Source organism: Colletotrichum truncatum (genome assembly GCF_014235925.2).
Source record: "Colletotrichum truncatum strain CMES1059 chromosome Unknown Contig_0011, whole genome shotgun sequence".
Lineage (NCBI taxonomy): Eukaryota > Fungi > Ascomycota > Sordariomycetes > Glomerellales > Glomerellaceae > Colletotrichum > Colletotrichum truncatum.
This window is the reverse complement of record NW_027222408.1, coordinates 1,361,723-1,387,583: the sequence shown is the minus strand read 5'-3', so window position 1 is coordinate 1,387,583 and position 25,861 is coordinate 1,361,723. Positions and strand designations below refer to the sequence as shown.

General features: G+C 51.9%; 8 protein-coding genes across 8 annotated transcripts; 4 read left to right on the top strand and 4 right to left on the bottom strand.

The window, feature by feature from the left end:
• Positions 1 to 372: 372 nt before the first annotated feature.
• CTRU02_214746 (Polyketide synthase-nonribosomal peptide synthetase 1) lies at positions 373 to 8,530 on the top strand (the record flags this gene model as incomplete). The annotated part of the gene is made up of 5 exons (XM_036727934.1): positions 373 to 930; positions 1,012 to 1,750; positions 1,819 to 7,324; positions 7,385 to 8,127; positions 8,184 to 8,530. 5 exons carry the CDS (start codon positions 373 to 375, stop codon positions 8,528 to 8,530), a joined length of 7,893 nt encoding a protein of 2,630 aa, XP_036580463.1.
• A 103-nt stretch (positions 8,531 to 8,633) lies between these two features.
• CTRU02_214745 (Arylsulfatase 3) lies at positions 8,634 to 10,523 on the bottom strand (the record flags this gene model as incomplete). Its single annotated transcript, XM_036727933.1, has 3 exons — positions 8,634 to 8,984; positions 9,038 to 10,149; positions 10,199 to 10,523. The coding sequence occupies 3 exons, from the start codon at positions 10,521 to 10,523 to the stop codon at positions 8,634 to 8,636; spliced, it is 1,788 nt and encodes a 595-aa protein (XP_036580462.1).
• A 793-nt stretch (positions 10,524 to 11,316) lies between these two features.
• CTRU02_214744 (alphan-acetylglucosamine transferase) lies at positions 11,317 to 12,441 on the bottom strand (the record flags this gene model as incomplete). The annotated part of the gene is made up of 2 exons (XM_036727932.1): positions 11,317 to 12,138; positions 12,229 to 12,441. The coding sequence occupies 2 exons, from the start codon at positions 12,439 to 12,441 to the stop codon at positions 11,317 to 11,319; spliced, it is 1,035 nt and encodes a 344-aa protein (XP_036580461.1).
• Positions 12,442 to 14,328: 1,887 nt separating this feature from the next.
• Positions 14,329 to 16,760, bottom strand: CTRU02_214743 (u1 snrnp-associated protein; the record flags this gene model as incomplete). Its single annotated transcript, XM_036727931.1, has 4 exons — positions 14,329 to 14,421; positions 14,487 to 16,546; positions 16,599 to 16,688; positions 16,739 to 16,760. The coding sequence occupies 4 exons, from the start codon at positions 16,758 to 16,760 to the stop codon at positions 14,329 to 14,331; spliced, it is 2,265 nt and encodes a 754-aa protein (XP_036580460.1).
• Positions 16,761 to 17,161: 401 nt separating this feature from the next.
• CTRU02_214742 (mitochondrial 37S ribosomal protein bS21m) lies at positions 17,162 to 18,027 on the top strand (the record flags this gene model as incomplete). The annotated part of the gene is made up of 2 exons (XM_036727930.1): positions 17,162 to 17,295; positions 17,355 to 18,027. 2 exons carry the CDS (start codon positions 17,162 to 17,164, stop codon positions 18,025 to 18,027), a joined length of 807 nt encoding a protein of 268 aa, XP_036580459.1.
• A 192-nt stretch (positions 18,028 to 18,219) lies between these two features.
• CTRU02_214741 (uncharacterized protein) lies at positions 18,220 to 20,518 on the bottom strand (the record flags this gene model as incomplete). The annotated part of the gene is made up of 2 exons (XM_036727929.1): positions 18,220 to 20,175; positions 20,228 to 20,518. The coding sequence occupies 2 exons, from the start codon at positions 20,516 to 20,518 to the stop codon at positions 18,220 to 18,222; spliced, it is 2,247 nt and encodes a 748-aa protein (XP_036580458.1).
• Positions 20,519 to 22,977: 2,459 nt separating this feature from the next.
• On the top strand, positions 22,978 to 24,420 carry CTRU02_214740 (tubulin-tyrosine ligase; the record flags this gene model as incomplete). The annotated part of the gene is made up of 1 exon (XM_036727928.1): positions 22,978 to 24,420. One exon carries the CDS (start codon positions 22,978 to 22,980, stop codon positions 24,418 to 24,420), a length of 1,443 nt encoding a protein of 480 aa, XP_036580457.1.
• Positions 24,421 to 25,199: 779 nt separating this feature from the next.
• CTRU02_214739 (uncharacterized protein) lies at positions 25,200 to 25,439 on the top strand (the record flags this gene model as incomplete). Its single annotated transcript, XM_036727927.1, has 1 exon — positions 25,200 to 25,439. The coding sequence occupies one exon, from the start codon at positions 25,200 to 25,202 to the stop codon at positions 25,437 to 25,439; it is 240 nt and encodes a 79-aa protein (XP_036580456.1).
• Positions 25,440 to 25,861: the final 422 nt, after the last annotated feature.

Sequence of the window (25,861 nt, the reverse complement as noted above, 5' to 3'; positions counted from 1 at the left end):
CGGATAGTTTATACGCCTAAAGTCAGTCATCTGAACCATTCAGTGTATCTATCTTTGTCTTGGCTGTCCCGCAGATCAGGAACCTTCTCTGACAGATCCCCGTGTACCCCGCCCCGTATCTATGGAACTCCCGATCCATGTATAGAGTCGTTCAGGATCATCCTGCTATTCATACTTAAACTTTAGACATAACTACTTTGCCAAGACTGGTCATCAAGAAAATATACCAAGACTATAACTTCAAATACAGAAAGGTTACTATCATCTGAGTTTATCTATGTCATAAATCTTCGGTCATTGAGTGCCATTTTTGTTGGGTATTTTAGTTCTGTGTCTCGAGGCGCAACGCTCTCCAGTGTTTCTGCAGACTACATGCCAGCCATGGCTGTTCCAGAGCCTGTCGCCATTGTCGGTGTCGGTTGCCGCTTTCCAGGCGCCGCCAACTCACCATCGAAACTCTGGGAGCTCCTGAGGTCACCTCGTGAGCTTGCAAAACGGATCCCAAAAGAACGATGGAATCTCGACAAGTTCTATCACCCAACAGGTAGCCATCATGGCACAACAAACGTAACAGAGTCATATTTTCTAGACGAAAATGATGACATTCGGTATTTTGACACGAAGTTGTTTGGTGTGGGTACTGCAGAAGCAGAAGCCATGGACCCTCAACATCGAATGCTGCTTGAAGTCGTGTATGAAGCAATGGAGCAAGGAGGGTTTACACTCTCCTCGCTTCAAGGCTCAGACACCGCAGTGTACGTCGGAATGATGTGTACGGACTATAACATCACATTGGGATTGGATTCGATTTTCATCCCACAATACACGGCTACAGGAGTCTCGCCAAGTAATGCCTCAAGCCGTATCTCATATTACTTCAACTGGCATGGTCCTTCGATGACAATTGATACGGCATGCTCATCTAGCTTGGTAGGTTTTTTTTTTTTTTTTTTTTTTCATTTCTACTCTCCCCCCTACGTTTTGGCAACCGCTAAACAGTAGTATTTATAGGTTGCTGTGCATCAAGCAGTAGATCACCTGCGGACAAACCGTTCTCGTGTGGCTGTAGCAAGTGGAACCAATTTGATGATCGGCGTCTCCCCTTACTTAACAGAGAGCAAACTCAACATGCTTTCGCCCACTGGTCGCTCACGAATGTGGGATGCAGACGCTGACGGTTATGCGCGTGGTGATGGCGTTGCAGCCGTGATCTTGAAGCGGCTCAGCGACGCCATCGCCGATGGGGACGTCATTGAAGGCATCATCCGCAACACAGGGTTCACTCATGATGGTCGAACGCTGGGCATCACGATGCCAAGCGGTCAGGCTCAGGCGGACCTCATCAAGCGAACCTATGCAGAGGCTGGTCTAAACCTCATGACCAAAGCCAACTGGCCGCAGTTCTTTGAAGCACATGGTACTGGAACACCGGTGGGTGACCCCCAGGAGGCCTCGGCACTTGTATCAGCCTTTTACCCAAACGGTAGCGACAAGTATGACGAGGAGGATCAACTCTTCGTGGGATCTATCAAGACTCTTGTAGGTCACACAGAAGGTACGGCAGGTCTCGCAGGGCTTTTGAAGGCATGTCTTGCTCTCAAGAATGCCGAAATACCCCCCAATCTGTTATTCAATAGGCTATCTCCAGGCGTGGCGCCTTACTACAAGCATCTGTGTATTCCAACAGAGGTGCAGCCGTGGCCGGAAGTTGGGGATGGTCAGCCAAGGAGAGCGAGTGTTAACAGTTTCGGTAAGCAGCCATCAGCTATGAGAACCCCTGAAGTATAACAAAATATTGATGCCATCAATTGTATATAGGTTTTGGAGGCACCGATGCTCATGCTATTCTGGAAAGCTACGAGGGATCTATGCTCCAAGAAAGCGAGAGGACCAATTCAGCCGTGCTTCCCTTTACCTTCTCCGCCGCCTCCATTGAGGCGCTTCGCGGATTACTACTCAAATATGAGGTTTACCTCAACGAACACCCTGACGTTAACCTTGGTGATTTGGGGTACACACTCGCCTGTAGGCGATCAGCCTTGTCATACAAGGTTGCCATCACAGCATCAACAGCAACCGAATTATGTGAAAAGATTCGCAACATTGTTCGGAAACCAGAGGATGAAGCGAATGATGATGATGAACCAGAGTCATTTGCCTTGAGAACTACGCCAGAAGAATCTACCTCTTATCTTGGAATCTTCACAGGCCAAGGCGCACAGTGGCCTAGAATGGGTATCGAGCTGATCTCTTCGTCGCCTGTCGCCTTGACCATTCTCGCCGAGCTGCAAAAGTCTCTCGACACATTGCCGGTAGAAGATCATCGACCTAAATGGACCATTATTGAACAGTTGTGTGCCTCAAAGGAGACCTCGCGGGTCACGGCTGCGGAGGTATCACAACCCTTGTGTACCGCTGTTCAAATTATCCTTGTTGACTTGTTGCGTCTGGCGGGGATCCGTTTCGAGGCTGTCGTCGGCCACTCTTCTGGAGAGATTGGTGCGGCATATGCATCCGGGTTTATCTCTGCCACGGATGCCATTCGTGTTGCTTACTATCGCGGCTATTGGATGATGCGTCCAAGCGGTGGAAACGAACAGGGCGCCATGCTGGCCGTGGGAACATCTTACGAAGATGCCTCGTCCCTCTGCGATTCTGAAGATTTAGAGGGGAGAATCACAGTAGCTGCAGTGAACTCTCCATCCAGTGTGACGTTATCAGGTGACGAGAGTGCAATTTTGATTGCCAAGGATGTTTTCGAGGAGGAGAGAAAGTTCTGTCGGCTTCTTCGCGTGGATAAGGCATATCATTCTCATCATATGCTTCCTTATGCGAAGGAATACGAGGAGTCATTGACGGCTTGTGGCATCAAGTGTCTCACCCCGACCGAAGGTGAAGGAATTGTTCGATGGTATTCTAGTGTCACTGCCGGCACGCTAATGTCACCTTCGGAAGATGTCAATGCCTCTTACTGGGTACGGAACATGACAAGCACCGTTATGTTCGAGGGTGCGCTCAAGGCAGCGCTCGCCGCTCATCCTTCTCTCGACATTGCCGTTGAGGTTGGACCACATCCTGCGTTGAAGGGCCCAGCAACGGATGTGATGCAGAGCATCGGACCTGGAGGTGCTGGTACCGTTGACTCTTTGCCTTACTTCGGTACCCTTCAACGTGGCGAAAACGACATGAGTGCCTTTGCTCAACTGCTGGGAGAACTGTGGACTTTACGTGGTCCAGATCCGCTCCATCTTAAGGCCTACCAGGACTCCTTCGGCGAAGGCCATGCCCGGCTTCTGTCGGACCTTCCGACATATGCATGGGACCATGATAGACCACTCTGGTGGGAGGCTCGGTCGACAAGAAACTACCTACGGCAGGAGGATACGTTCCATGATCTTCTGGGCAGTAAGACTCCGGATAGTTCGGCAGAAGAGTGGAAATGGATAAACTGGCTCAAGTCAGACGAGATTTCCTGGCTCGCTGGCCACTCGCTTCAAGGACAACTGGTCTTCCCAGGAGCGGGCTACCTCGTCATGGCAGTGGAGGCATGCATGAGACTGGCCGGTTCATACTCTGTGCAACTACTCGAATTTAACGACGTCGATATTCGCAAGGCTTTAGCTATCCCTAACTCGGGCACGGAAACTGTTGTAGCTCTATCGGGTATACAATGGGATTTACAACAGCACGAAAACTCCGCAGATGGCACGAAAGGTAAAATCACGGCGCGGTTCACTTGCTCTACGCCCCCACGCAAGGATGCCAATGAGCTTCTTGTCAACTGTTGTTGTGAGGTGCTCATTGTTCTTGGGCAACACAATCCGGACATACTAGCTCCTAGAATCCACACCCCAGTCGCATTAGCCGACGTTGAGGTCGAAGACTTCTACGCGGCCATGACCCGGCTGGGTTACTACTACGAGGGCCCCTTCAAGGCTATCAGTAGCCTCCAGCGCAAGTTAGACGTATCGAGCGGCACTGTCAGCAAACCCATCCGCGAGCCTGAGAGCACCGAAACGCCATTATTCATCCATCCCGGCATGCTGGATAGTGTCCTTCAAGCCCTGTTTGCCGCTTACTCGGCACCTGGTGACAATCGTCTCTGGTCAATGCATGCACCACGCACTATTGAGCGGATCCGTATGGTTCCTGGCCTTTGCAGCGACGATAATACACCAGAGGAGCTTGCCTTCGACACGATCTTGACAGATGCAACGCAACGCAACCGTATGGTAGGCGATGTTGATCTGTACACGCCAAGGTTCGGCCAAAAAATACTCGAGATTGAAGGTCTGGCGTTTGTGCCTCTAGCCAAGTTCGCGGGAGCCAACGACCGCCATGTCTTCGCCCAGTACGCATGGGTTGCAGATAGCCCGAGTGGCGAGCGCGCTCTCGCAGAGACGACAGGATTTGAAGTCATTCCCGAAGGATTGGAAAAGGCCAAGGCCCTTGAGAGAATCTCATTCTTCTACTTGCGTACCATCCGAGATGTACTCCATGAAGAAAGCTCCAGCAAGAACAGGAGCGTTCCACTACCGGCACATCGGTTTGCACTCATGCGCTGGGCAGATCATGTCTATGATCTTGTCAAGAGTGGAGATCATCCTTACATCCCAGCAGATTGGATGAATGACAACCTAGCAACTATTCAAAGTATAAGCGCTCCGATCGCCGACGACGCGGATGTGAAGCTTGGTATTGCCGTTGGTCAGAACCTTCCTGACGTGATCCGCAAGGACGAGAATATCATGTCGTATATGATGGCAAATGACGTCCTTGATAAATACTACGAACAAGGTCTTGGTCTTGCAGACCTCAACAAATGGAGCTCCAACTTGGCGCATCAGATCTCCCAGCGGTACCCGCAGATGTCCATCATCGAGATTGGTGCTGGCACTGGCGGAACAACGAAGGGCATCGTTTCAACCCTAGACCAGTCATTCGCGTCGTATACGTTCACCGACATTTCACCAAGTTTCTTTGAGAAAGCCCGCGAGAACTTGGCCGCATGGGAAGAACGCCTTGAGTATAAACCTCTTGATGTCACGAAGGAGCCATCAGCACAGGGTTTTCCCAGTGAGGCCTACGATCTAGCCGTTGCGGGTAACGTTTTGCATGCAACACCAGATCTAGGAGAGACGCTTCAAAATACTCGCAAACTACTCAAGCCGGGTGGCTACCTTATGGCGACGGAGTGTGTCGACAACACAGCTATTCGAGCAGGCTTTGTACAGGGTGGCCTGGAGGGCTGGTGGATTGGTGCGGAAACTGGTCGTCCTTGGGGTCCGACTGTCTCGCTCGCCGAGTGGGATGCCCTGCTAAAGGCGAATGGTTTTGCCGGTGTCGAAACTGCCACGCCCGTACTCAACGGTCTATACAATCAGGCTTCTGTCTGGTTGGCTAGGGCCGTCGACGATGACTTCCGACTTTTGCGTGAACCATTAGCAGTTTCTGACTCACCACAATACGTTATCTCAGACCTGGTGCTCTTGGGCACTGAAGCAGGTCATCACGCAGGAGCACTCGCAAAAGGCATCCGTCAACTCGTCTCACCCACCGATGCCAAGCGGCTCAGAATCGCCGTGGAGAGGATACATGAAGTTGCTTCACTCGAGAGTCTCGTGGCAGAAGATGGGAAGGAATGTTACAAACTTCCCGAAAACTGTACTGTTCTCTCTCTCGTCGAGCTTGACGCACCCATTTTCAGGGGTATGACCAGTCATAGATGGGAGGCCTTGAAAAAGGCACTCATTCCAAGCTCCAGCATCTTGTGGCTTACCGCCGGTGCACGGAACGGTATTGAGCCCTTCGCAGCGATGACGGCTGGTGTCATTCGTACGCTCGTCAATGAGATGGGCTTGACTGCCTTCCAGATGTTTGATGTCGATAGAGCGGCTGACTTGCCCGTCGATTTGGTTACCAATAGCATTCTGTCTTTGGCTGTGCAGCACGAATGGAAGTCGAAGGGAGCTCCAAAGAACATGACCTGGACTCTGGAGCCCGAGTATGCGCTTGAGGATGGAGTCATGAAAGTTTTGAGAGTGGTTCCAGATCCCGAGAAAAACGATAGATACAACTCGCTTCATCGTCGCATCACCAAGCCCATCAGTCTCCTTCGTGGAAACACTACTGAGACGGAAGCACCAGTGGTAAAAATCCTCTACAACGAAGCTGAGAAATGTTGGAACTTGAGGGAAAAGCCACGCGCAACTCTGCAGACGGACCTGGACATTTATGCCAATGCAGGTGTCCAAGCAGAGGATTTGATGATACTAGACATCAACTATAGTCTCCTATCACCCGTACATACCCCAGCTGGCTGGCTCAATCTCGCCATCGGTAACGACATTGCGGGCGACGGTAGCCAATACGTCTGCATTGCACCCAAGCATGCCTCCACCGCCATAGTGCCCAAGGCCTACGCAATTCCTACAGATGGTGACAGCATCGTTCAGCCCTTCATGTCTTACATGGCTGGCTTCATATTCTGCCACCGGTTGTTCGAAGTGATCCCTCCCAGAGGAACCGTTCTTCTCCACAGTCCTGATGCTGTCTTTGCTGGCATTTTTGCAAAGCTTGCAGCTGACAGACACATCACCGTCCGCTTCACGTCATCGGATCCCGCTAAGACGAGCAAGCGTAACTGGACATACCTGCACCCTCGATCGCCTGGCCGGGCTATATTGGCTGCTCTTCCCAGGAATTTGGACGTCTTCGTCGACATGGCAGGCTACGGCACTCTAGTAAGCGACGTCGACACCAAGGAAGAGGGTCCGGAGCGTGTCTTGTCAAACGCGCTGCGCGAAAACCTCCCATCTCAATGCGCACGTTACGACATGTCATTGCTCTTAGCAGCACAAGCAGAGCCACTGCACAAGTTCGCAGCTACAGTGGCCTCTGGCCAACAAGCAGACATCATAGGCCGTCTTCTCCGGGACGGCAACAAGCTCGCGACAGACTTGCTATATGACATCCCGGATGGCATGCCTTTGCCTATGGTGTTCCTCAACGAGGTCTCGACGGAGCAGGAGACGTTCACGCAAAAGAAGGACCTCCGAATCATCAACTGGGGAGACAACGCCGGGGCTTCTACGAGGGTGGAAGTTGAGGTGGAACCTGTCGACCGCAGGCCTGGGTTGTTCCGAAGTGACCAGACGTATTGGCTGGTCGGCCTCGCCGGTGACATGGGGCGGTCGTTGTGCGACTGGATGATTGAGCGTGGTGCACGATACATTGTCTTGTCCAGCAGAAGCCCGCAACTGCCAGCTGACTGGCTGGACGCACACCACGCCAAGGAGGGCGTTCACATAGCCGGAGTAGCGATGTAAGTTTTCTCAAACCCTTCCCACCAGTTTTGTTGGGATCGAATACTGATATCATTCAGGGATGTCATCTCGTTCTCGAGCACAGAGCGCGCAAAGAACGAAATCCTCAACACCCTCAAATTCCCCAAGATTGCAGGCGTAGCCAACGGTGCGATGATCCTTAGAGACAAGCCCATGCTCGAAACAGAGTTCGAGTTGCTGCAACAAGTACTACGGCCCAAGGTAGACGGCACGCTGCACCTCGACAAGCTCTTTGGCGAAAAGGATGACCTCGACTGGTTCATCGTTCTGACCTCATTCGCGTCAATCATTGGTAACATGGGCCAGATGGCTTACTCTGCCGCCAACAACTTCCAGACAGCCCTGGTACGCAACCGCCGCGCACGCGGGTTACCAGGAAGCGCCATCGACATCAACATGGTCGTCGGTCTGGGCTATGTCCAGCGCGAGCGTCGCACCGGTAAACTCGACAGGCACGCAGCTGACCGTCTACTTCACCGCTCGCAGCTACTACCCGTATCCGAGCCAGACCTCCACCAGATGTTTGCCGAGGCTGTTCTGGACTGTCGTACGGAGGCGAAGGGAGGAGACCCGGAGATCATCACGGGTCTGCAGCACTTGACTACGGAAAAAGCAGCGGATACGTTCTGGGGCATGAATCCGAAGTTCTCCCACTGGATCCGCGATAGTCACGGAGGAAACGCCCAGGGTCCCGGCTCCGGTCATCAGGAGATGAGGGTTCCTCTGAAAACGCGTCTGGCTGAAGCTTCTGGGCCGGAGCAAGCGCTCAAGATTGTCAAAGGTATGTACTTTCTTTTCAGAAGAACGACCAGCAAATGCTAACAGTACGTGAACTAGATGCCATGTTGGCTAAGCTTGGACTTGCCCTCTCCAGCGAGAAGCTCGACCCCAGCATGCCGTTGGTAGATCTCGGTGTCGACTCTCTCGTGGCGGTGTTGCTGAGGAACTGGTCCATGCAAGAAACGGGAGTGGACGTGCCTGTGCTCAAGACCTTGGGCGGAGACTCGACGCTGGACATTGCGCATTTCATCGTGGAGAAGTTTGATTTTGGCGACGACGACGTTATTACTGATGATTCTGCATCGTCGTCGGACAAGGGGGGTTCTGACAGCGATTTTGGGGTGTCTTCCGTTACGACGACACCGTTATCGGAGTCAAAGAATGTTTTTGATACGCAAGTATGAATGGAGTTTTTGTATTTAGTCACCTCGGAAGTTGAGATAGAACGAAACTATTCAGATACCACTTTCAGTATCCATGTAACGTAAATTGTGCATGTTGACTTGCTTAAACCCAGTCACCCCAGTTGAGACCTTTCCAGTAAACAAGTCCGTCCTGTTCAAATTGCGGTCCCTCGGCATCAATCAGATAGCCCATCTCGCAGCGAGAGTACTCCACCTTGACCTGCTGCTGCTCATAAAAGGCGTCGAACCGAGGCGACAGCGCATCCCGCAGGGTGTCAACGTTGCCTTGTGGGTGCAGTGCGCGCCACGGGTGGGTGCACACGGAGCCTTTGCAAGACTTGGTCACTAACAACAGAGAGTCGAGGCGAGAAACGACCTTGCTTATAGAGAAGCCAAAGATGGAGGTGGCTGTTGATTCCTCATGGAGGAGATTGTTCAGTTGACCGGGGTCGGACTAAGAACGTGTCAGCGATCTACCATGTCAGGGAATAGGGGAGATAGACTCACGTTAAGGTCGTATAACTCGTGTTCGTTGTTGCACCACACGGAATAGTACAGGTTGTACTCATTCGACACAACACGAAGAGCCTTGTAGGTGTTGTTAAACACAAACGAATCGTTCCTACCGAAATAACCCCACGGTCCTTCAGATGCGGCAAAACCCCAGTACTCGACTGTGACGTGCTCATGCCGCGTCTTGGTGGCGTCGGCAAAGTCACCCTCGGTCAGCGGAATAGCGAGGCCGTCAAAATCGGCATGGATAGGAGCCTGCGCAAGACCGAGAATAGTCGGCACTAGATCTTGATGGGTAGTCACGATCTCAGCGACCTTGCCTTCGGGGACATGAGGTCCGCGGACAATGAGGGGGATGTTAATATCCTCTTCATATCCACACTCCTTCCCGGGCTGAAGACGGTGATGGCCGATGTGGTAGCCGTTGTCAGTTGTGTAGAAGATATACGTTTCGTCAAGGATACCATATTCTTCCAGTTTGGCAACGACGGAATCAACCAATTCATCAACGGCCTGTAGAGCCCGAAGTCGGTTGCGGTAGAAGTGATCGTTGAAAGCGACGTTCTCCTCGCTCTGCTTAGGCTGCTTCCTCACCCAGTTGGCGCCTGATTCCTTATCAGGGTTAAAGTTATCGGTGCGAGGCACAACGGCATCGGGGAAGAGATGGGCATGTCTTTCTGCAGGGATGGGCGGCGTGGCAATGATGCCTTTTGGGTTGTGGTTGCTGCCGTCGTCAATGACATTGGATTGGACATTTGAGTGAGGGGCAACAGGCGCGATGCCGAGGAAGAATGGCTTGTCAGCCGCGACCGCATCGTCGAGGAAGCCGAGAGCCTTGCCGGCAAGCACGTCTGTGCTGTAGTCACCTTCATGGCTGACGGGTGCATCTTTGTCCCGTTGAAAGGTGGCGTTCAAGTAGGAGTATGTGAAGGGGTCCAGCAAGAAGTCGGATCCAGTCCATCCGGCAGCATGGGGACTGTCGTAGTTGTCCACGGTGTGCGCGTTGAACAGCTTGCCGGTGTAGTAAGTGTTGTAGCCTGCATTTTGGAGGAACAAGGGCAAGTAGTTTTCGTTATGCCCCTCGGCTACGAACTTGGGATATCCACCTACGAGGGTGTAAGCAAGAGTGTGTAGCTGCGTTGTGAGAATACTCACCGTACGGTGGGAAGATATCAGTGACATTGGTGTTGTGAGCAGCTTTGCCGGTCCAGAGAGTAACTCTGGACGGACAGCAGACAGCTGTTGTGCAAAAGTGCCGCTTGTAAAGAGTTCCTTGATCGATCAAGTGTTTCTTGATGAGAGGTACATAGTCCAGAGAGTTCATGTGCAGGTCCTGGTCGTCGGTGAGGATGAAGACGATGTTGGGTTTACGCGAGGAAGCCGGCGAGATGAGAGGTCTCTGGCTGCCATCGGACTGAAGGAGAGAGCCGACGGAGGTCGAGAATAGACCGGCGAAGGCGACCAAAGATTTGAGAGACATGGTCTTGATTTCACAGTTAATTCTGCAGTGAAACTGAACCAGGAAACAGAGTATGAAGGTTTAAAAAGCCTTGATAAGTATGAGTAGTCAGCTTTAACTGCAGCATCAGGCCGAAGCTTGCCTCTACTACGAATTTCCGAAGTGTTTAGGGTTGGTACATGAGAAAAAAAGTATGTTCATTATACAGTGGCAGCAGGTCTTTTTTTCTTTTCAATTGAATTATATTTATATGTGTTAGTGAGGCTATCGCCGGAGTCTACCCCGGCGAGTCCTCCCGTCCGGCTTTCCGAGCCGTTTGCAACATCCAGGTACAGATGGCGTGCTCCGGCCTGTAGCCACTAACGCTGCCGAGCCGGCGAGCCACTTGGATCCGCAAGCGACATCCGTATTGCCCCGGTATTCCTACTAAACGGCGCTGCAAATCATGTGTTGCCAATCAAGCCGTTCTCGGGGGTTCGCTCGGAGCGAGTTCTCTTTGCTGGTTGACAGGCATACCCACGCCCTTGGCCTTTGGCTTTAGACGATGCATATCCGACCTTTTTACACCGCTGCACGGGTGAGTGAGTTTGGCTGCCGGGCCAATATATTCAGGCCGTATTACGGCCTTTGGGGCCCTCACATCGGATGCCGTCGGCGCCCATCGTCGACCACTGTAATACAGTCTGAGTGGCATCAAGCCGTTTAACGACAATCGGATGTCGGTGGGAGACCCTCCCACCATGTCGTCCATCAATCATTCAATAATCAGCCATGAGCAGGTCCTCAACCCGCCCAATAACCAGCACCAGGTCTTTCATCCCCAACGCTTGCAATAATGCTTCCTATCATCGGCGTAATCCTCATAAAACCTAGTCCACATAAGCCGGTCGGCGCATCGCGGGCGCCCGGGCCTGTCTTCCTCGCCCTCGTCGCACTCGGGCAAAGCAGCCGCCCACTGCTCCTTGGTATGCGGCACCCAGGGCTTCGGCAGCGGCCAGTCGCTAAAGTGCACCAGGTGAGCGTTTGAGACCTCGGCGACGGGGTCCCACGCGTCGCTGTCGGGCGCGAGGTACTTTTCGTGATCCTTGCTGCGGAACTCCCCCGTCAGGAGCGCCAGTCGGCGGTGCGGTAAGATGGAAGCCGAATCCTTGAGCATGAGATTCACGAGGTCCATGTCGAGCTTGCCCGACGAGAGGGATTTCGCGACGAGCGTCGCGTGGAGATGTTCGTCCGGCTGGAGGAGCATCACGTGCGAACTCAGCACCTGGTCGGCGGCGGGCGTGCCCTTCTCGTTGAGCCAGTACGCGCGAGGGACGGCGACGGGGGCCTTTGGCAGGGAAAAGTAGAGGTCCAAGTTGTTGAGGACCTGGGTGTCCGAGTCGAAGATCATGACGCGCTCGTATTCGGTCAGCTTGAAGGCGTGGAACTTGTTGAGGCTGTCGGCCCAGGTTGCGCTCGCCTTCGTCTTGGAGATGCGCAGGTACTCGAGGGGTCGCAGGATGATTCGGGGGTGGTCGGCGTGTAGTTTGCGAAGGGCCTTGGCTTCGGGCGATTTGCCTTGGGTCCAAGTATTGGGGAAGATCAACACCATGTCGTTCTGGGCGCCGAAGCGCTCGAGTCGATTAAAGTTGATGACCTAGCCCATTGGTGTTGGCTTAGAATTTCACTCCACAAACACACAGCTTCACCCCTCTCTCTATTTTGAAGAGCGTCCTGGAAGACTTACTGCATTGCACAGGTAATTTATATCGGTCGCATATTGAGCGTAAGCGAATCGTGAAGTAATCGCAAGCGCATTCGAACTCTCATTCTTTAAAAGATGCGGCGACTTCAGCACATCCTGCTCCCAATCCAATCGGTAACTCGTCCAAAGAACAGATACAAAGATGACACACGTCAGCAAGACGGCGGGTGCGCGTCTCGGCGATGGGATGAACATGTTCTGCAGCACAGCACAGTCGGCATTTCAGCTGACCTGGGGAATCGGGTGTGCAACAAAGCAGAATAAACACAGAAGGCCATCCATCCGGCTACCAGCCGCGAGGGTGAGGCGGGCAGAGCGAGTTTATCTTACATTTCCTACCTCCTCCGGAACAAGGCGCCGCAGGGAAGTTCCCCTTGGCGGCATGGCGGCAGGATTGATTAGTTGGGACGGAAAGGAAAAAAAAGCTAATTATACGAGGGCTGGGGCAGACAGACCGCGGCATTACACATCCCGCCCACCCCGAAAAGATGACAGTTCTGACACTTGGGTATGGCCTCAGTCAGGGATTCGCAGAGTAAGCCACCAGCCCGACGGACCTCGTATCAAATGCTTAGGTCTGTGGGGCCGCTGCTTATTTAGGGGTCTTGGAGAGTCTTGGAGGGTCTTGGAGGGTCTTGGAGGCATTCCTAGCGTCCACCCAACTTTGATGGTTGAGTGGGCTGAGTCTGGGACAAGACCTTGGCTTACAATTGGTCCAAGAGAAGATGTCTTTGGGGGTCCTGGAGGTGTTGGGGAGGAGGTAAATGGTACAATGTTACATGCAACGGTAGGAATAGAGCTTCGACGTCGTAGTGTCAGGGTCAGGAACTATACGGGATCAACCGTTAAAAGACATGATGATAGACAATAATCAAGGGGGAAAATGAACCGATACGGTACAGAATTACACGAGTCAAAATAGAGTCTCCACCTCAACTGAGTTCGACAGGTGAAGATCCCAGCGCATTGAAATCTAGTACATTAGTTCCGCTTATTCCATCAAAAATGCACAAGCCAGCATAGGCAACGATATTCTTCAGCTTTGAAGACCCAATCGTTTCATAGCAAAAAAAAAAAAAAAAAGCAATAATGTGCTCCCCCCTCCACAGGTCTGTTTGCTGCAGACAAGTGTAGGCATCGCAACTTTGCCATGGAAATCGACACACCGGAGTGCTCCGTATTCCAACATCCATGTCTTGGCTAAAATGACATCATCAAATTATGTTGCTGGATGCGAAGCTTTTCTGTCAAGTGGGAAAAAGCTGTGCCGTAAGCCGAGCTGGAAGCGCAAAAACCCCTGTCTCATTCTCGATCCTCCAGCTAGCGAATTCCTCAAGACCCGCCGGAAAGGCGGCTCTCCCCCACGATCCGGGATACGAAGCTTTTTCCATGGCCGTCGCCTTCTCCGAGGGCCCGGGGACTCACCGTTTGCTGCTACTAGTAGACTTACCATGTCTGGAGCATGCTCCGCAATGTCTGGAGTCGTTTATGACTGCTAGACCGACTAAACGGCAAGACACATGATGTGTGTTTGTTTTGTGTCGTTACTGTGTGAGAGACCTTGCTCGAGCCAGCAGTGTGTGTATGCGATGAGAAAATAGAAAAAGGAAATAGAAAGAAAAAAAAGAATAGGAGAAAAAAAAAAAAAGCGTAAGAAAAAGGCTCTATACATTAATAGTATCAATGACACTTACATGCACAAACTACCTTCCCAATCCCATCAAATACAGTTCATCTCTGTAAGCATCAAGTTTCGAGGTCCGTCGAAACCCAGTGTCAACATCGAGGGGGGGGACAGTCGGTCTGGATGAGCAGAGTGAGTTTCCCTATTCCTCTGCAAAAAAACATGGGGTGTGCATTCACAATGTCTTCGCTCACTTTTTTTTTTTTTTCGTTGCAAACAAAAGTCTCAAAAAAAAAAAAAAGAACTGGCTTTCTTCTTTTTTTTTTTTCCCCCCTCCCACCGCTTGGCCAAGCGTTTCCGCATCCTGGTACCAGCAGTACCGATTTTCTGTTTTTAGTGTTTGCTGGCTTTTGGAAAGTCGGTACCTTATTATACATCATGACGGGATGTGCCTACAACTATGCCGGATATCCTCTCTTCTCACTCTCAGTGAAGAAAATGACCATACGCCACAACTTCTTGACCATGTCCTCCGCCTCGTCATCAAGCGCCTATAAATCGAGTTAGCCAAAGGAAACAAAAGATCATGAACAAATAATGTGCTGATGAAACGTACTGGTGCGAGCTCCTCAACCAAATCCGAGGGCTTGCCGTGCTTGCGCAAATGCTCCTCCACCACCTCGACCAGCAACTCTTCTTGGACACCGAGGTATTCGACAATCTTCTTCTCCACAAACGGCCGCAGCTTTTCGCGAATGATGGCGTCGTCCAGGAAATCCCACTGGACGGTCCAGTTCCATAGTCCCTCCTTCTCTGACGGGATTTCCTGTGCAAGCGCGCGAACTGCTTTGCTAATCTCTTCCTCCGTCATCTTATCCGCCGCAGTCGTAGGCTCAAATTGAATAGGGATGAGCTGTCTCTTGGCCGTGTTGTCTTGCTCTTCGTCGTCGAGGAGACCCTCCACTTCAGCAACAGTACGCCGCTGCGGTGCTGCGCGCTGTGCCTGCGAACGCTGAGCGGCGGCACCAAGTGACAGTTTGAATGGTGCTGGTGCCGAGACAGCAGCTTGCTGCCGTTGCTCCATCTCCTGAGCTTGCTGGTCAAGGAATGAATCGGCCATGCCGCGTGCTTTCTCCATGTCCGCCGCTTCTCTACGGCGCTCGTCCTCCTCGGCTCTTCGGTCCGCCTCATCCCTAGCCAGTTCGTCCGCCCTCTCGATCTGGCGTTTCTTAACCCACGCGGCGTGGTCGCGGTAGTACAGGTGATTCTTCCTCGAGGCCTCGCGTTCGTCATCCCAGGCCTTTTCCCTCTCCAACTGTTCTTGCATGCGTCTTTCGAAACTCTCCTCTTCCTGAGCCTCACGGTCCTTTTCTCGTTCCAGAGCGGCAGCCCGGGAGCGCTCTCTGTTTACCCACTTTCGCTCTGCTTCGAGGTACATCTTGTCCTCATCCGACTTTTGCTTGGAGAGCTCTCGTTGGTAGAGCTCCTCGTCATCGGCGTCTGTGTCTTCGTCCTCACGGTTGATCGACAGCTCCGCATTGGAAATGCCGCCGTTCACGAAAGACGTCGTCCTCGTCCCATTCTGTCCCCTGGGGCCAGATGGCGCGTTGGCCATCCCGCGAGGACCAACCGGGATGTTGTTCGAACTGGACGGAGGCGGCGAGTCCAGTCTCGAAGGACGTGAAGGTGCGTTGCGGGTCCGTTCCATCTCCTCCATCTCCTCTTCGCGCTTGAGACGTTCCATATCTCTCTGGTTGCTGCGTTCTCTGAAGGCTGCGATCTCGGCAGCGACGACTTCTCGCATTTCAGCAGGAATGTCTGCCAGTTCGTCGTCCTGCGCCAGGGGAATGTTGACGACTTCGACGTTCTCGCCCGAGTTACCCATGCTGACATCGCCTTCGCCATCGGTCGTCGTCGCGGTCTTCGGGTAGACAAGGTCTCGTACCACCTGCTTCAGCGCTTCCTTCGCAGACTGCACCCTCGACTCGGCACCGCTGTCATCGCCTCTGTTCTCCTTGTAAGATTCGAGGTACTTGATAGAATTCGGGTCGATCGTGACCTGGAGCTGGACCATCTCGACTCCTTCAAATGTGTCGTCTTCCGAAGACGGGGCTTCCGTCGGGCTTTGGCGCTTAAGAGGAACCTTGACATCCTGCAGCAGTTCGGCGGCGGTCGAGAAGGACTCGGGATCCTCGTACTGGGCAAAGCCAAACTTAGAGCCTTTGCCGTCTGAGAGAACTGAGGCGGCAGCGTCCCATCGTCGAAGCTTGCCCACGGCATAGAGAAGCCTCTCGATGCCTTCGTCACCACCAGCGCCCTCGGGAATCTTGTGAATGAATAGCGTCCGCAACTTCTCTTCGTTGGTCGGGGGAACCAACGACTGCATGTGCTCTCGTGCAGCAGCCCTCGACTGATCGAAACCACGGTCCATGCCCAGTCCAGGTCGACCGCCTGTGGGTGTGCTGTTTTCCTTTCTCCCTGCATCGGGTGCGCCTGGCTTAGCGCCTATGGTTCCCAATCGGATAACAGGCGCACTGAAGTTAATGTTGGGGAGGTTCGCGGGAGCTTGGAAGTTAGGCGGCAGGCCGCTTTGTCGGTTAGCTTGTGCGTTGTTGGACTGTTGGACACCGGGAGGGGGTGCCATTCCCGGAGCAGAAGACATGCCTGGCGGAGGGCCTGGATTAAATGTCAGTATAACATTATGAGGGTGCGACTTGGTGACCCGAACCTAGACCTGGTGGGGGAGCCATGCCAGGCGCGGCGTTGGAGCCTGGGAAACCGCCATAGCTTGGGGGAGGCCCGTAAGGGTTTCCTGATCCTAACATTGAGTTAGTAGACGTATTATTGCAAGAAACAAAGTAGCATTACCTCCGTATGGGTTGTACGACATGGTGAACTATTCAGTGTGGGTGTTGATTGAATTGATACTCGGTCGGGATTGTCGATCGATGCCCGCGGGCAAAAAGCTGTTGTTTCGAATCACAGGAGACAAATAATTTCGGGCAACGTCAAAATTTTGTCGTGCAAGAGATGAGAAGAAAAAGAATAGTGCCCCTTGATTCGAAAGGAGTGACGGGCAGCAGGCGTAAAGGCGAGCAGATGGAGGCTGAACAAGGACAGTAACAAAAGAGCTCTCATAGCTCTTGGTCAATCAATATTCAAAATTCGGCGCGAGGCCAACGCGAACCAGCCTTGTAACGCGATGGGTCTCTGATTGGCTGTTGTAGTGGGGTCTATCGGAGCTTCGGCATCACCCTTATCCGACAGAGCTTCCGACTGTGGACTGTGTGGATGGTACTTGACCATTTTCACAGGAAATCTTCGCGACTGAGCTCGCCTGGTGACAATTGGATCATCAGCGTAAACCCGCAAAACCAACTTAGAACCATTGCGTTTGCCTGGTCCACCCAGTGCTCAATCGCCATGTCAGACCTCCTCTCCTCCGCCATCGGTCGATTAAGACTAACACTTTTTTCCCGTATAGGGCGTCCGAGATTGGGTTGTTGAGCAAGAGACTGCTCACCTGCTCCATCCGTAGTCCTTATATGCGAGCTTCACAAGTTGTTGTTCGCCAGCAGCCTCTGTGGACGCAACCCCGATGCTTCTCGACCTCGATTGTCCTGAGCAACTCTTCCTCCTCGAACAAGAACCCCTTCTCTGCCAAGCAGCAGCCGTCTACTTCAGCGACTTCTGCGCAAACAACGCCTCCTCCCCCTCCACCCGCCTCCGCTGCTGCTGCTGCTGCTGCTGCTGCTGCTGCTGCTGCACCTCCCGCCGAGAAGCAGGCCAACTCGCCCTTCACGTACGATGCCACCTCGGATGCTTTCGACATCTCCAAGATCATCGCCATGGAGTCCGATGAGTTCCTGAAGAAGCATTACCCCATCGGCCAGCAGGAACCCGAGCTGCGCACGCGTCCCGCGACAGGTCGTACAATTCACGTCGGCGGCAACCAAGATTTCTCCAGGGCCATCAAGACGCTGGAAATGCAAGTCAAGAGGAACAAGATCAAGGCCATCTGGCACAGGCAGAAGCGCCACGAGCGCCCGGGTTTGAGGCGCAAGAGACTCAAGGGCGAGAGATTTAAGAAGCGGTTCAAGGAGGGATTCGTGGCGGCCGTGAAGCGCGTGCAGGAGTTGACGAACCAGGGCTGGTAGATTTATTTATTTTTTCCGCGGTTAGACACATGCCAGATATCACGGGATTGAGCTGCGCGAGCATCCTCGCAGTGTACAATATGTAGCAATCATAGAGTTCTTCTAATAAATGAGGCTCGTGTATTATGGATCATGATCAATGAATGACATTAGGACGTTTGGTGACCCTTTTCACCTCTACTACTAGTACTACTATACATCTTCAGCCTCGAGCGGTCTTCTCGAGGGCGACGGGGCAGGGCTAGTTTTGATTCTTGGCCGGCTCCTGAAAACCGCCTCCATATCCTCCACTGCCATCAGTTCCTCCGCGAGAATTGAGGCATCTGGGTCCAGCTGCATGGTTTCCTCCTCCACAACAGGAACTTGACTGCTGCCCTCGGTTCTTGATCGAGCTCGAGATTTCTTGAGCGATCTCTGCCTGTCCAATTGTGCCTTCTGTCGAGCAGCCTCAAACCCTACCATGCTCCTGCGCGTACGCGAAACAAGGTCGTCCTCATCAGTGATGTTGATCGTAAGATCCTCCTGAGGTCGAGTAAAAGCCGGTCGCAGGGTTAAAGTCTCGTCTTCATCGTCATCAGGATCGTACCGAACACCGCGCGAGGACCGTGCCATTGAGAGCCTCGTTCGTTCCGCAAGAGAAAGAGTGTGCCTAGGCTTGGCCCTTTTCATGGGCGACGGCGATGCATTGTTAATGTCCTCCAGGATTTGATCAGCAAGTTCCTGGGTAGGCGACTTTGGTGGCTCCGGCTCCGACAATTCTTCCTCGCTGTCGAAAGAGACGCTTCGCTGCTCCTTGTCGACCGGAGGTGGGCTTAGAGACGGACTAGGAATCTTCTCGGTGACCTCGTTTTCCTCCGGTAAAGGTGGAGTCGGTGGCGGTATGGAGAGTTCATCTTGCGTATCTGGGGGCAGCACAGGAGGGCTGAGGAGAGGTCGCGATACACTAGCAGACCTTTTGATCTCGTCAGGGAGTTTGATAGAAAGTCGCTCAGGGCGTCGTGGTTGCTGTGGTATGTCCTGAATTGAGGGCCGCCGCGGCCCATGGTGAGAAACATGTCCATCATCCTCCAACTCACTCAACTCCGAAATTGTTTCTTCTCCGAGGCTTTCCCTAGCGCCTGAAAGCCGTTCTGGCCGTTCAGGCTGACGGGTACGTGGTCCCAGCATCTCGGCGAAGTTAACCACCGGCCCGGCCCCAACTCGAGCCAGCTCCGACTCGCAGGCGTCCAGGAGATCCGCGTAGTCTGGGGTAAGATGGGGTGTCTTTCTGGCAAGCTGCTTCTTAGGACTCATCCGACCCAAGTGTAAGCTTTCATGCTTGTCGAACCCAAGCTCAATTCCCTGCTTACGCCTCTCTGGTCGTGACGCTGTGGTAGGAGCGGCGGGGGCGGGCTTATCACCGAACATGTTCTGTCGAAAATCCTGCCATTTTGCCAGCCTCTCTCTCTGAGTCTTCACCCGGTCATCCAATTGCTCGAGTAAACCTTTTCCTTGGTCTTCCAACTCAGAAAGGCGTCCAGATTGCAATCGTCTCCAGACTCTGTCGAAAGGGGCCGTCAAAAGGTCATCTTTTCGGACGTTTGCGTCGCCGTAGAGAAGTGTCTCCATCCACTGTTCGTTGCCGGCCCAATTATTGCGGACCATCCTCCAAGTATCTAGCTTCATGTCGTCGGAGATATCCCGGCCCTTCGAGCGCTCTCTGGCAGCCTTGATCTGCTCTTTTCTCCGGGCGATTCCCTTCTCCTTCACGTCCAGCAGTTCAGCAAGGTCGCGATACTGTTTTCTGGCTTTATCCTTGCGCCGCATGGCATTAGCGATCGACACCCTGTGGGCGAAAGCAAGGGTCACCAGCTCCGATCTCTCGGCGCTGTATCCACGGTTTTCCAACGCCAGCTGCTGGGCAACAGCAGGATATTCGTGTTCGGCTTCCGCGACATCGGCCACCATTTTTTTCAGAACAGCCGACGAGAAAACGGCGAGAACCTCCTCCAGCCTCTCTCCCTTACATTCGTCCAACATGGTCTTGCGAACCACTGCATCTCGGCCAAGGACCCCATTCTTTTTGGCTTGCTCGAGGCTTCGGAGGAGGGCAGCTCGCAGGTTCAGCGATTGGACATGGTCTCGTGGTGGAAAATAGGGTTGCAGTTTCTGCAGTTCAAATGGTCAGCAGAGAAAAAGGTGTAGGCATTGGCATACGAACACTTCGGGCCTCCTCCGGGTCCCAGAGGACGAAGAGCTGGTACAGGGTCCATTCAACGCAATGGATGCGTTTCTTCTGCACGGAAAAGGTCTGCGCATCGAACTCCGGCCAGTCTGGATATGAAGGGAAGTCGAGCAGACGAAGATTGGTAAGAAAGAGATTGACATTGGATGTTGCTACAGGATGCGCAGCTAGCGAAGGGGTGATGGGTGCGCTTGGCGGCTTTGTTGATGTACCCGCGCGTGTTTGCCGGGATCGGGCAAGCAGAGAGTTGGGCGGCAGAGTCGCCATGACGACATTTTGCTGCAAGACGAGATTCTAGTAGAATCAGAGTTGAATCTTGTTCGGGTCCGACACCTCTGAGAAAAGGGGACGGAATGATTTAGTAGCGGCGTGTCGCATTGAATGAACTCCCAATGCAGGAAGCGCATTTGTTGTGTTGATGGTGGGGAGAAACGGCGGTGGAGGGATCAGCCCAGTAACGCCTAGCGGTCAAGCATCCTTGGGGGGTTCTGTTAGTAGAGTACTTGATCTCACTGCCCTTTCCTGCCTTGTCTCATCACAGTTTTTACTAACCGTCCACTATTTTTACTTCATATGCTGCTATTAAGGAGAAAACTAAGTGCGAATGAGACTATGGGCATATTTCTTTCCAAGTTACTTATTGACTTTGTCAATTGACCCTGTTTGAACTGTTTGGCTGCTGAGCACTACATTGAATTCTGAAGTCGAAACTACCCTTAATGACGTTGTGTGTAGTTTATTAACAAAGGACTCGCCAATCGGCCATTTTCAAGCGGATGTCTGTGCCAATAGAGTGGCTGTTGACAGCAGCCTAGAAGAACCTGGCAGGCGCCCAGGTGGTCGGTCCCAACTTCGCCAATTAACATCGTCACAGCGTTGCCCTGGCATCCACGCCATGGACTCTACATCTCTAAAGCTCCCCTGACGCGAATCAATGGCACATTCTGTCTACCTCTGTTTCTGTGGAATACCGCTTGCTTATGTTTCCAGTCGTGACGACATGTCTCCTGTACCTCTTCGTCACCTTGATGTTGCGCACTCCGTTCCATTCCAGTAATGTCTGTCGATGCTGCCAAACGGACCCAAAACCCTGAAGACCAGCGAAGTGGACCTAGATTCGCTATTGTGATCAATGGTAACTTGAGAAATGGAAATTTAGCGTCCCGAGCTGGTTTCATCCACTTGTACATCCAAGGTTTCTCTCATAGTAGGCCTTTGTTGACCGTGTTCTTTGTCATGGGCCGTCGTCACTGTTGCTGTCTCGCCAATGCCCATTTCCCGTTGCATTTTAAATCATGTCTTTCAAGACTCAAGTTCTGATTTGGTAACACAGTAGTTCATCTAATGACTTTCGTTCCAGATGATGAGGGCTACTTGGATAAGATACAACTAACTTAATATGATATCAAGAACGTTTAGTTTGTAAGTCGATATTTCCAACATCCGGAACCAAAGCGGAAATGGTGGCGAAAGCTAAACTATGAGGAACGACCCTAGTCTGAGCCTTCGGGCTGAGCTAACCAAATCAGCCATAACCATGGATAAATCGAAAACTGCAGCCGCAGGAAATCCCCAGTGACAGATGACATGAGCCGGCAATTGCACTGATGATCTGCGGGGGCTTCAGCCTTGTGCACCCGGAGCTGAAAGGTGTTGATTTAGTTTCCCCATGATTCCCTAGCTGGACTGCCTTCAGACTCCATCTTGACAATAAATAAGGCAGCTGGATATAGGCAAAGTGCGATGCGTAGTGTTTGAAGCCTGTCCAGTTAACCGCTTGGTTACCACTTAGGACATGACATATTGCTGAACCCAGGAATTAACGAGCTAGTCTTGATTGAAATAGTATTCCAAAAGTCTTCCACAATGTTGCATTCAATTTTGTAAATATCCATGGCTTGTTCTCAAGACAAGCTTTGAAGTAATTAAGCACTGAGACCTGCAGCTTCCAGGAGTTTTCATTCATGTAGTTAAACCCACTAGTTGATCACAGAAAACTTTGTGTTCTCTTTCGCAGTCTACCTATGTTGTAACACAACTGTGGAGAGGTTCTCATGCAAGGATGTCTGGGCAGCATAGTTTGTCTGTCGCATAATTCGATTTCGATATAATATCTAATAAAGACAACGTAAGCCGATTCCCACCTCGCCAGAATCACACACGTGTACGTGGGATTTCAAACTAATTTGGGCCTTTTTGCAACCGTGAGCATCAGGGGGCCCCAGAGATCGTGTCATCGAGATGGTAGGTCATCGGGCTGAAATTGAGATTGTCGTGAGGCTATTCGGTATGTATTCGGTATGGATTACGTTTATTTAATGGAAAATGTCTAATGGAAATGATGAATGTTCTGTGCCTGGGTTTGTTAGGTAATGGGTATCCAGCGACTCATCTTGGCACGCTCCTTGGCCGCTCCAGCGTCATGACCTTCGTCTCGGTTCCCAAGCCGCTTGAGCCGTGCAGAATTGATGTATAAATTCCAAGAAAAACTCATGAAATATTATGTTGTCTCTTCGTGCAGGCCTGTTCATCACGAATATCAGTCCCCCCCCGTTGTCGTCGGCCTTTGCGGGTGTTGTGGCCGGTTATTGAGAGCGTCAACCAATCATATGGAATCCCGAGCCGTCCATTATACGATCCCTCGGCAAGCATCACTCCCCCCAGAGGAAGTGATTGACTCTCGTTAAACAAGACAAGCATTTTTAAGCAACGACGATCTTACAAAGATGTATGTATTCATCAACCCGGCAGCTCCTTGGCTGGGGGAGCACATCAAGTCATTCGTCAAACAGCACGTGTCAGACGCCGTCTTCATCGACGACCTTGACGAATTGCCGTTGAATGCACCAACTGTTTTTCAGTTTTGTGATGGATGGGCTCTTAACCGCAACTTCGCCGCTCTGAATGCAGCGGAGACGGCGCTCATCAACGCCTATCCCAACAGTGACGCCTTGGCCAGAAAAGACTACCTCGCCAGGGTTGTTGAATACTGGGCGGCCAAGAGACCTGAAAGCATCCTCAGGAAGACCGTGCCTCTCACAGTCCGGCTGTCTCTTGATTATGCCGAGTATGTCGACGATTCTCTGACTGCTGCGGATGACCTCACGCTCTTGTATTCGCTTGAGGAGAATGATGACAAGCCCGCCTCGGAGCGTGAGTGGTGGATTCTCAAGCCAGCATTGGTTGACTGCGGCGCTGGCATCCGTCTCTTCAGCACCATGGATGAGCTTGCGAGCCATCTTGAGCTTGCCGAGTACGAGGACGACGATGACGATGAAAGCGATGAAAGCGAGCAGACCGTACAGGAAGTGGCCGAGAAGCCAGCCGGCGATGCGGACTGCAATTCCAACAACTTCTCGCCTACCCTGTCAACACCTGGCTTGGACTCTTTGGATGCGCTCATTACTGCAACTGGAGAAATGTCTGTCAAGGAAAGTAAACAAGGTGTTCAAAGAGCACCGAAGCCACAGTACGTCTTCAAGGAAGGCGGAAGAATTCCATCAGCTCAGATGCGCGAGTTTGTAGCGCAGAGATACATCGTTCACATCCCGCCCATGGAGAAGAGGAAGTGGCACGCCCGAGCTTACGTTCTTGCTATGGGTCGCCTCAAGGTATACGTCTTCAAGGAGATGCTTGCGCTACTAGCTGGCGAGGACTACGAGCCTCCTTGGTTGAACCCGAGCTTGAAGTCTTCCTTGACCAACACGGCGCTGCAAGACGAAGATGTCTTCATCAACAAGCAGTCGATGAGGGACTACTGGGCAGCCCCTGATGACTTGCTCCCGGGCGACTGGAAGGCGAACGTGTTCGAGCAGATCTGCGACATCTCTTCCGAGTTGTTCCGCGCCGCTGCTCACACCATGGCAGACAAGTTCACTACGGTGGACAAATGCTTCGAATTGTTTGCCGTAGACTTCCTCATCGACACGAGCGGCACTGCCTGGCTTTTAGAGGTTAACGAAACGCCGGCATTTTACGATGTTGGTATGGCCGGTCCTCTGGCGCTGCGGCTCATGGAATCCGTCATCTGCATTTCTATGGAGCACATGGGCATGGCCAAACTGGACGATGAGCACAATGCGCTGGTGAAAAAGCGAATGATCCAAGTCTTGGATGAGACAAACCATCTAGCAAAGAGTAACATCACTGAGATTCTCCCGGAAATTTAGGCGTTGGTGGAAAGGAACATGGTAAAACATAGAGGTCGGGGTTAGAAAAAAATAATGGGTATACAGTCTACGGCACAAAAGTTTAGGATATGCATACACCTTGTCATTCGAATTAGCTTGAATGTGATCATCTGCGCTCATGCAAGTCATCCGGCCTTAAAGCTGCTTTGCGTAAGCGACCAGACTTCCCCGGCTTTCGCGATGTTCTAGAATATCGGATTTATCGTATTCAATAGCTTGTTAAGGTCAAGCTTTAGCTTACGAACCCCACTTGATTGTCGGGGGATCATGTCATGCTTGAAACTCTCCACGGTAGCACAAAACACGAAGCGAAGATCATAAGTCTCCTGAGCCAATCTGGTATAAATTTATGCACCACAGCTATTTCATGAAACCATATAGCTTGATGTTATAGGTTCGGTCAATGGCGTTTAATGGTGCAAGAGTCTGCTGCTGCGATGCTTTGTTGTCTCGGCAGAGTCCGTCTCAAGTCTGTGACACAAGTCAGTTCAGTCCCGCAGAGCCAGAAACGCGTGACAACCTTCTGACAGCGGATAGCTCCGAGTAACGCTTTTAATGTTAAAATGCAGAATATCGACATGTTGCGAGTGTTGATTGCATATAAAAGTGCCGTTGAAACTTGAACAATGGGCTTTTGTTCCCAGCACTTCCCTTTTCAGCAGACAACTTCGCTTCCAAATCATTCAGCTTCATTAATCTGCTTAAATCACATTTACTCTTTTTTTCATTTTTGCTCCTTTCTCCCAAATATCTCTAAAATGAAGTTCTCCTTGACCCTCGCGCTTACTGCTCTTCTCGGTCTTGCTGCTGCCTCGCCTCAGCGAGGTGGAAGTAAACAACAACAAAAGGCGGATAAGCAGGCGCTCAGAGACCTTGCCGGCACGGATGTTGACCCTAATCTCGAAAACGGCACCATCCTCCTTGACAACGGCCAGGGGCGATGTGTAGCAGTTTCTGGAAAGGCGGTTTGCTCTGATTCTTCAGGAGCTACCTTGTGAGTCAATCAGCAGCAACCCGTTATTGACGGAAGATGCTCACAGTTCACAAAGTTAAAATAACAAATGCTCAACGTCTATGAATACCGCTGCCGCCCCAAGTTGTTGAACTTCTTGAAACCGCCAGGAGCGTTGCATGTTCAAGATTTCAATGTTGTTGCTTCGTCTACCCACGTATTTGAGCTGTGTTGTCTCCAGGAGAATAATCCAATAGGCTATGAATCAAGATTCAGTCCTGATGGTGATCACCTCAGTGATAGTACGTGAGGCACAAAAGCCCATAACGTCGACAGATTTGATTAGCAAAATACGCAAGAGGGGAAGTAGACATAAAACTATTTAGTCCGATTACAATAAGACCTGGTTTCAATAGACTATTAGACAACTATTCTCTTGGGCTCTCCCAGGGCTAGTGATCCCCTTCT